Source organism: Hyla sarda, chromosome 2 (genome assembly GCF_029499605.1).
Source record: "Hyla sarda isolate aHylSar1 chromosome 2, aHylSar1.hap1, whole genome shotgun sequence".
NCBI classification, from domain to species: Eukaryota; Metazoa; Chordata; class Amphibia; order Anura; family Hylidae; genus Hyla; species Hyla sarda.
The window spans coordinates 16,152,108-16,162,215 of record NC_079190.1 but is presented as its reverse complement, the minus strand read 5'-3'; the positions used below and the strand labels follow the sequence as shown (position 1 = coordinate 16,162,215).

Genomic DNA, 10,108 nt, shown 5'->3' with positions numbered 1-10,108 from the left:
CCCCCCCCCCGGGCCCTCTCCTTCCCCCTGGGCCCCCTCCCACTAAAATTTTGGCTGGGCCCCTGACGCCTGGCCCGCCAGCCTTTATCAGCTTTATCAGGGCCCATGGGGCAAAAGGGGCGAGCTGCTTTTGGGCCCCCAGGAATTACAGGGCCCGGGGCAGCTGCCCCTTTTGCTCCACGGCCGCGGTGATTAGGGTGTGCCTGGGCACACCCGGCACACCCTGTGCGCACGCCTATGGTGGACCCCAATGGTGGAAGTTGAAGTAGTGTAACCAGGGTATATACGTGAACAAGGGATGGACACTGTAAATGTTTTTGAGTTGGAAATGCCAAGAGATGGTGGATGTGCGGATGAAAGGCTAGATAAAAAACTCTGAAAATCTAAAAACAGACATTTTATTTAACCCCAAGGACTCTTCCCGTCATCTCCATTGTTCATCATCTGTATTATAAAACACTATTGTTTGTCCGACAGAGTTTCTTCATCTCCCAAACATTCAAGGATGGAGTTAGGACTCGTTCCATATTATCTCCACAGGTGTTTTCCCCTCATACATATTTAATGGAGATGCTTCCTCATTGGATTCGTTCTTATTGCTAAAAGTAAGAAAAGTTTCAATCTTTTTATTTTCTTTCCACTTTCCAGCTATTGAGTAGAGGCCAAGGGTGCCATCTGCAAATCCAATGCAGACTGTCCCATCTTCATCTGACACTGTCATGGCACAGGGCATTTTACCAAGGTGACAATGGCCAACCCGTCTTCCATTAATGATTTCTAGTACATTGAGAGTTGGGTTCCCATGGAAGTCACAGTCACAGTGACTCACAGGGTTGTTGTGAAGGACATAAATGAAGTACTGACCATCGCTAGTCAAATGTTGATACAGAATTGAGGTAGAGGTATACAAGATGCATTGTTTGCGGTCAACGGCACGTACTACGTTGACTTCTTCACCTACTCTTATTACTATAATATCTCCATCAGATGAGACTTCAAAGAAACATCTGAGGACTGGTAATGGGATAGAGACCTTGGAGAAGTGGCAGAAGGTTTCCTCTACTATGTTCCACGTGTAAATTTCTGCACTTGATGTCATAAAGACAACAAAATCTGGATTGCTACGGAGACACCGAAAAGCCACAATGGAGTCATGGTCATGATTACAGCTGAATTCTTTACTGACAAAACCAGACCATAAACTGATGGCTAAGAGTCTATTGCCATTGAGGCCTACAACAAATGTTCCCTCCTCCGTAACCACAGCTTGGCTAAGCTGAGTCCGTATCTTGCAAACTGTAGCCCCAGTTATGGGCTTCCATACTCTAGAAACCCCATCATTACACAGCGTGACCGCAAAATTATTATGCGGAACAATGAGCAACTGAGAAACAGACTTACATTGGATGCGGTGTCTATTGATTTCTGTATCCGTTTCCCAGACATAGATTTCTGATGTGACTGATGTTATAAGAAAGTCTCCATTGGAGGTTACACGCATAATTTCGACTGGATCGCTATGCTTGAAAAGGGCCTTCATTTTAGAGCTAGGGATGTCCCATTGACAAACCACATCTGAACCATCGGATGTGTAAGCGTTGCCTTCCTTTGAGCCAATGACTATTGATCTTATTGGGTTTCCCGTCTTATAGTAGGCTGTTGGGCTGGCAATAGCTTTCAAATCCCACAATAATACAGAATTGTTCTGAGTTATTGCCCCCAATAAATTTAGCTGAGGGCTCTTGGTTAGTTGTGTTACAGTGTCCAATTGAACATCAATCATCGAAATACATTGTCCATTCTGTATGCTCCAAACAAAGAGCGATGGGACTTTCTCTAAAAGAGCAATGACTTGTTCTCCACTCTGAGAAAGAGCACAAGAAAGAAATTTGTCTTTATGAGGAGGTTTGAAACTATTTTTTTCTAATGTTAAAGTTTCATATACATCAAGTGTTGTCATCTTACATATTAGTAGGTGCTTAGTGGAAAATTCTGTAGATATCACATTAGTGTAGACTTCATTGGAATAATGTTCATCTGAAAGTTCTGGCTTAGAAGGATCTGCTATGTTCCAGATCCTGAGATGACCTGCTATATCGATGACGTATACATCTGATCCATGGATATACACATCCTGTATACCATTTTTTGAAGCTTCAACCTGCAAAGAAATTTTTTCTGATACAAAACCATCATCATAAACAATAATCACATCTGCTTGACCAATGACAATATTGTCTCCGTTTCCAACACAGGCAAAATAAGTGATATTTTGGGCAAATGGGACCTCTCTAAGAAGATCACCAGAAGGAACACTGTAAATTCTGATCAGTGGAGAATTAACAAAACACACAAAAAGCATTGACTGAGACAGGAGATGACTTTGAGGGATCAGCTGGGCTTCTTGGACACCATCACAAATGTCTTTGAGAAAAGTCCAAGATGAGCAGTCAACAAGGACAATTGACTGTCGATTGGTGAAAAGAGCCAGATGTAGATCCTTGTTTTCTAAAGCAGCATTAGTGACCTTCATGTCCTTTGGTAGTTGATATACCAAAGATGGATTGTTTTTTCTGCTCCAAGTGTAAATGCCACCACTTTGAAGTACTATGAGTAGTTGAGATTTTGTCGTCATCTCCAACATGGTGACAACAATTGACGACTCTTGGAACTCAACTTTAGTAGGTGGCAACACGAGTTGGGCTGAGTTCAAGATGATCAGGAAAGAACTTTTCATGGCCTCACTAAATATATGTTTGGCAAACTTTGACAGGCAAGGATAAAGAGATGTGAGGGGAACCATTTTTGACTGCATGATTATCTCAAAGCCATTGGGATTTTCATTCAGAAGACACCTTGTTTCTTTGAGTATGTCACAGATGAGGTAAACTTCGTTCCTCTCCAATATTTTGGCTGCGTCTTCTACAGTACTGATCAATGTATTTATGTGACCAGTGTTTAGGAGGGTCTTGTAATATGGCACCACCATCAGTACATCATTATAGAGATTGACCAGTTTGCCAGATTCTTTCAGGTGATAAGGTAGGTCAAAGGCCTTTCGTATATTGTAAATGGCCATACGTTGACCAATGAAAGACCATGGTTGAGATGGAAGTTTACGGTTAACATAAATTTTTGCTAGCCCACGGACCACGGAAGAAATGGATTTGAAGTGCTGTTCTTTTGCTTGTAGGTTGTTTCTTTGGTTCGCAGATATCAACTTAGCTCTTCCATTTGCCCAGCGGCCCCCAAAATAGTCGCACATACTTGCATGTAGCTTACAAATTACTTCTTGACTTTTCAGATATCGTTGAGCCGCCAACTTATGGTAAAGTCTGTTTGTCCACCATAGTAATCTGTGTCCCATCACAACCCTGTAGGCAATGCAGTCCTTCAAGTCATGTAGGATATTAGCAATGAGCCAGTCCGGTATCCTCAAAACCCCCACAGTGTCCTGGACATGATATAGCTGGGTGAGGGATATGTCATCAGCTGACAGTACATCCACAAGCTCAACTTCTCCTATCCCAGATCTAGACAGCGTGATGTAACTCAGTATCCTGGAAATAAACTCATATCCATACTTTGTTTCAAGTTTTTGGAAAAATCTTTCCATTGACTGATAAGCATTTTCCCCAAGGGGTTGACTATCAACATCGTGGTGGGATTTCCATCCCTTGACTTCCTTAAAGAGCAGGAGCATCTGCAGTGGAGAAGTGTGGCTTCCCATGGATCTGTTGACATAAATTTGTTGACCTGAAGTGATTTTCCTCCGATTATTCAACAACTTTATCGTCAAGTTGTCATTGCATTCCTTTCTGGTTGGCTTCACATGAAGGAGCAGAACCTGGTCTCCATGGCTCCCTTGGTTTTCGTTTACACACTTGTCCTCGGTTATAGATAAAATTATCTTGGTAAATTGTGGAAGAGAAGACGGCAACCACCAAAAGGGTTCTGCGTTGCAACAATGTATCAAGTTCTCAACCCCATCTAGTATCAGGATCAGAGGTCTTTGCTTAGAAGGTATGAGAAGGAGGCCACAAAAACATTCTACCAACATGGTCATATCATCAACATAGGCCTGAACGGGCACCTTGTAAATATTGGACAATTGTTGACATAGCCCCATTAGTAAACTGCGCAGAGTCAAAGGTTCGCCAAAGGGGGGAACAAAGCGAATAACAACTGCGGGATCCGAGTCTCCGAGCCATAAACGCACCTGAAAGAATAAAGAAGTAGTTTAGATTTTAAGCACATACATACGCACATCTGCTGGGGTCACGGTCAGGAGGAAAGTAGACAATCTGAGGGAACCTACATGAATACAAATGCCCGGGTCAGATCTGACCTTAGTGACAATTCTGACCCACCATGTCAGCCCATGGAATAAGACAAGGTGAATGAGGAAGACAAAAAAGATACGGTTGGGGCATAAATAACCAGTGGGGAGACAAGAATTGACTTGACCCTTAACTGATGCATCTGTTTGGGGATGGCAATTTTTTTTTTTTTTTTTTTTTTTTTTTACATCTCCACTTACAAAAGCAATGCCATTTTATGCAGCACATAATGTAATGAGAAAGATTGGTGTGGCATATAAAAAAAACAAAACTAGGCCATTGTCTTTTGAATTTTGGAGGTCACTGTAGAGTGCATAGGACATGTAAAATTTTCTCTGTGGGTCAATATGATCACACAAAATTGTCATAAATTTAGATTTTTACTACTAAAAAAAAAAGTTTCAATTATTATTATTTTTTTTTTTTTTTTTTACATTTGCCTAGTTTTGGCCTATTCTGACTCTCATGCATTTTTTTTCTCCATGTGTGATAGCTTGTTTTGTTGTGGGGTGAGTTGTACTTTTTATTGGGACTAACCTGGAGTGGATGGGACTTTTTGATCACTTTTTGGGAGGGAGATAAGTCCAAATAGTAAAAAAAAAAAAACAGCAATTTTGACTTTTGTCTAACATTTTACGATTTACCGATAGGCCCAATTTCTAAGCCGTCCCAGACATACATGCACAATATATAGTGGGAAGGGGGTTAATGAAACACCTCAGGAATGGAAAACTATTACCTTGTGTTAAGCCTAGGACAGGGCCTAAGGGGTGGGTTTCAGTGGATACCAATGATATACATCGCACCTTCTGACCCTGGGCAGTGTTTCATGGAGAGTTCCTCTAGGGAAAGATCCAACGGAAGTAGATTAGGGCACATGGGAAAACTATGAAGAATGTAGGAGAGGTTGAAAGAGGTTGGGGCAGGAATGACTGCTTATTTAATGAAAAAATAGGAGGTTGCCCATGAAGGAATAGGGCCAGGGGTCAAGTCCTGGGAATAAAAAGTGTGGGGACTCACCCAAGATTTCCACTTAAAGGGATACTGGACATCTTATACCCTATCCAAAGGATAGGGTATAAAATGTCTGATCCTGGGGGTCCCGCCGCTGGTCCCCCACGTTCTCCCTGCTGCACTTGGCATTCGTTTAGAGCATTGGGTGCAGCGCCGGAGACTTGTATTGAAGGGGCATTGCTGGGACGTCACATGCCTCTGCCCCGTATCACCAGTCATTCGTCAAAAAGCGAAGCTCGCTCCATGCACCGGATGTCTGGGGTGCCGCATCCGAGATCACAGGGGTGACCCCCGCGATCAGACATCTTATCCCCTATACTTTGCATAGGGGATAGGATGTCTAGGGGCAGAGTACCCCTTTAAGGGCGTGTCCTGCAGGACTCCTACTAATGGGAACTGCGTTCCTGCTGTGGAAAAAGTGCAGGAACTCTGTTCCCATGAGTTCCTGCAGGACTTGAGCCCTGAATAGGGCCACATAACAAGGATTAAACTGTTCCCGCTTACAGTACTGGGTAATGGCACCTATAATAGAATGAGCATGTCCTTTCCTGTGAATCCTTCACAGAGTCTTACAACTCAATCAGAAAGGAGATTGGACCAACCTTCACCTTCTCTCTTTTTAGCGGCCACATGACAGCCATATGGGCTAACTCTATGGCATATGTGTCTTTAGGTGGATGTGGTGTATAGAGTGTGGATGGTGACCATCTCAACGTCTTGTCAAGGAGGAGTCTTGACATTGATTCTCGAGTCGTTACTTTACCTTCTTCGCACAAGATCCCAGAAGTAGCGTCTTCCCGCAGCCCGATTCCCCGGACACAACCAGCAGTTTCCCGGACTCATCATACAGAATATACCGTCTTATATTCTCTTCCTCTCTGAACTCATATTCCTGCAGGCCTGAATACATGGTACATATGGAAAGGTGATGAAGAACATCCTCAGAGCCATTATTTAGGGGTCTGGGACACCTCCTGGCGTGATCATCAATGATCTTCTTCATGTCTCCATGGAACTGTCTGCAGAGCCCCTCCACATAGACCTGCTCCTTCTCCTCCGTGTAGCCCACTTTGATGTCGCACGTTGTAGTGGTGCTGTAGACGTGCAGACCCTCAGAGTAAGACAGGGCTGGAAGGAAGACGTCTCGGAGGTGGCACAGCCTGGAGTAACCCTCGGAGAGCCCTCTTTGTTTCTGTATGGCTTTATAGGGCACCTTGTGTATGTAGCAGATGCTTCTCTGCGCATCACGTTTCGGAGCCTTTTGTAGGGCGAATAAAAGTTCATCTTCAAGGGCTAAACAACACAATTGAATAAAATGGTAATGTCTGCTGCTTTATTTCATATCATACATGCAACCGGTGGCCCTATATTCTGCAGGGGGGAAGAGGGATCTTTTTTTTATTTATTTTTTATCGAAGAAAAAGTTCTAGGCAGTTTCCTTACAAGGATTATGGGGGAGATTTAGGCTGCGTTCACATCACAATTTCTCCATCCGACTTGAGTACACGATTTTTACAGCTTAAAATCATATGAAATTGTGGTAGCCCTTGGGGGGTGTATGGTAGTTGGGGTGTTGTTTCGGTAGATGAGGGGTTAAGGTTAACCCTATAGTTCGTGACGCCAGGCTGAGGGCTAGTATGCTGAGGTAATTCTCCGGCCTATCGCCGCCCTTCCCAGTAACGATAGGTGCATGCATAAAATGACTGAAGGTCCACAAGGTACTTGAACTTGGATAACTTTACTTAAATGCTTGCGGTACATCCAATGAACAGTAACAGTCTCAGGAATATAGTCTCTATCTAGTGCAATGACTGACAGTTGTTGCGGACCTTGACTTCTCATAAAAGTCTCTGAATTAGGGAATATTGCGAAGATCCGTCCGGATTTAGGGGATAGATAAGGTCCGGTGATCTTGCAGAGTGTTTAGGGATTGACACACTCACAATTTAGCAGATATCAGCCGTCGCCGCAAGGTTCAGGCCTAAACTCACTGATGACAGCTGCGCAGATCCTTCTCAACAGCCCACGAGGAAAGAGCTGTTGCTTGCTTGGCTGCACAGGAACAAGAGAGAGATTAATGGCTGCAGCTCCCTTATATGGGCAGGGGCTGAGCCGTTCTGGATTGGTCCAATCAACTGTCACTCACCGTTACAAGGAGTGATGGGAGATAAATGTCTCAGGAACCTCCAAAGGTCCTCAAGCATAAAACCATAGAGTTCACCCGGTCACGTGACCCGCAGGCCCTGTTACGCTATGCATAGGTAATTAACCATTTATATACACTTGTACAATCCTATATATATACAAATCCTGAAGAATTATTAGATAACTAATACCTAGATGAGAGGTGACTAGGGGCGGGCTAGTTCAGAAGAATCCCGACGTCCTAGGGACTCTGGCTATGGGGACTTATATATAAAGGTACCGCATAGGATGACACCACAAAATCGTATATAAAGTCGGATCCATTGACCTCCATTAAAAAATCGGACCCATTACACACATCCGATTTGACACGATTTTTGTTCAGGTCTGAAATCATGGTCAACCCCAATTTCAGACCCGAACAAAAATCGTGTGAAATCGGAAGCGGATCAAATCAGATGTGTGTAATGGATCCCATTTTTTAATGGAGGTCAAGGGATCCGACTTTATATACGATTTCATACGATTTTAAGCTATAAAAATCATGTACTCAAGTCGGATGGAGAAATCGTGATGTGAACGCAGCCTTATCAAAACATGTCCAGAGGAAAAGTTGCTGAGTGGCCCATAGCAACCAATCAGATCGCTTCTTTCATTTAACAGTGGTCTCAAACTGTGGCCCTCCAGATGTTGCAAAACTTCAACTCCCAGCATGCCCGGACAGCCGTTGGCTGTCCGGGCATGCTGGGAGTTGAAGTTTTGCAACATCTGGAGGGCTACAGTTTAAGACCACCGCCCACTTATAGTAAGGTTGGAGATTTATCAAAACCTGTCCAGAGGAAAAGTTGCTGAGTTGCCCATAGCAACCAATCAGATCGCTTCTTTCATTTTTGAAAAGGCCTCTGAAAACTGAAAGTAGTAATCTGATTGGTTGCTATGGGCAACTCAGCAACTTTTCCTCTGGACATTTTTTGATAAGGCCAGAGGGGGAAAAAATTATTTAATATGACAACAATATCTCACGAATGATCAATATTTTCCCTAAAAATACATTTGGGTGAAGAAATTCCAGAATATTTTCCTGCAGGACTGCACTTCCAAAAGATGAGCCATGTGGTGGCGATAGAGCGCTTTCTGTAAGTAGTCCCGTACATGTTACATGAATTTAGGGAGTAAATCTGAATATTACCTGATGTGAAATACTTCTGTGCCTGGTCCTCTCCCAGAATCCCTTTCTGCACACATAGCGGAACAATGGCCCCCAAGATCTGTCGGATTTCCTGAGAAGCCACATGCAGCGAGTCAGGGTGATCTGAGATCTGCGGACAAACCCAAAATACATGACCCCATAGCAGAGGTATACAGTGTAATCCCGAGACCCCTCTAATCTACAGTGTAATCCCGAGACCCCTCTAATCTACAGTGTAATCCCAAGACCCCTCTAATCTACAGTGTAATTCTGAGACCCCTCTATATCTACAGTGTAATCCCGAGACCCCTCTAATCTACAGTGTAATCCCAAGACCCCTCTAATCTACAGTGTAATCCCAAGACCCCTCTAATCTACAGTGTAATCCCGAGACCCCTCTAATCTACAGTGTAATCCCAAAACCCCTCTAATCTACAGTGCAATCCCAAGACCCCTCAAATCTACAGTGTAATTCTGAGACCCCTCTATATCTACAGTGTAATCCCGAGACCCCTCTAACATAAAGTGTAATCCCGAGACCCCTCTAATCTACAGTGTAATCCCGAGACCCCTCTAGCATAAAGTGTAATCCCGAGACCCCTCTAATCTACAGTGTAATCCCGAGACCCCTCTAATCTACAGTGCAATCCCGAGACCCCTCTAATCTACAGTGTAATCCCGAGACCCCTCTAATCTACAGTGTAATTCTGAGACCCCTCTATATCTACAGTGTAATCCCGAGACCCCTCTAACATAAAGTGTAATCCTGAGACCCCTCTAATCTACAGTGTAATCCCGAGACCCCTCTAGCATAAAGTGTAATCCCGAGACCCCTCTAATCTACAGTGTAATCCCGAGACCCCTCTAGCATAAAGTGTAATCCCGAGACCCCTCTAATCTACAGTGTAATCCCGAGACCCCTCTAATCTACAGTGCAATCCCGAGACCCCTCTAATCTACAGTGTAATCCCGAGACCCCTCTAATCTACAGTGTAATCCTGAGACCCCTCTATATCTACAGTGTAATCCCGAGACCCCTCTAATCTACAGTGTAATTCTGAGACCCCTCTATATCTACAGTGTAATTCCCAGACCCCTCTAATCTACAGTGTAATTCTGAGACCCCTCTATATCTACAGTGTAATCCCGAGACCCCTCTAACATAAAGTGTAATCCTGAGACCCCTCGAATCTACAGTGTAATCCTGAGACCCCTCGAATCTACAGTGTAATCCTGAGACCCCTCTAATCTACAGTGTAATTCCCAGACCCCTCTAATCTACAGTGTAATCCCGAGACCCCACTAATCTACAGTGTAATCCCGAGACCCCACTAATCTACAGTGTAATCCCGAGACCCCTCTAACATAAAGTGTAATCCTGAGACCCCACTAATCTACAGTGTAATCCCGAGACCTCTCT

At 43.8% G+C, this 10,108-nt stretch overlaps 1 protein-coding gene across 3 annotated transcripts in view; it reads right to left on the bottom strand.

Annotated features, from left to right (window-relative positions):
• Positions 1-412: 412 nt before the first annotated feature.
• LOC130358262 (NACHT and WD repeat domain-containing protein 2-like) overlaps positions 413-10,108 on the bottom strand; it is a 45,342-nt gene continuing 35,646 nt past the window's right edge. For all 3 annotated transcript variants that reach the window (XM_056561237.1, XM_056561238.1, XM_056561235.1), the window contains exons 5-7: positions 8,689-8,818; positions 6,118-6,647; positions 413-4,219 (exon numbers count right to left, since the gene is read on the bottom strand). In XM_056561237.1, the coding sequence (XP_056417212.1) occupies positions 512-4,219; positions 6,118-6,647; positions 8,689-8,818 (4,368 nt within the window). In that variant the 3' untranslated portion in view covers positions 413-511. The remainder of the gene's footprint in view (positions 4,220-6,117; positions 6,648-8,688; positions 8,819-10,108) is intronic.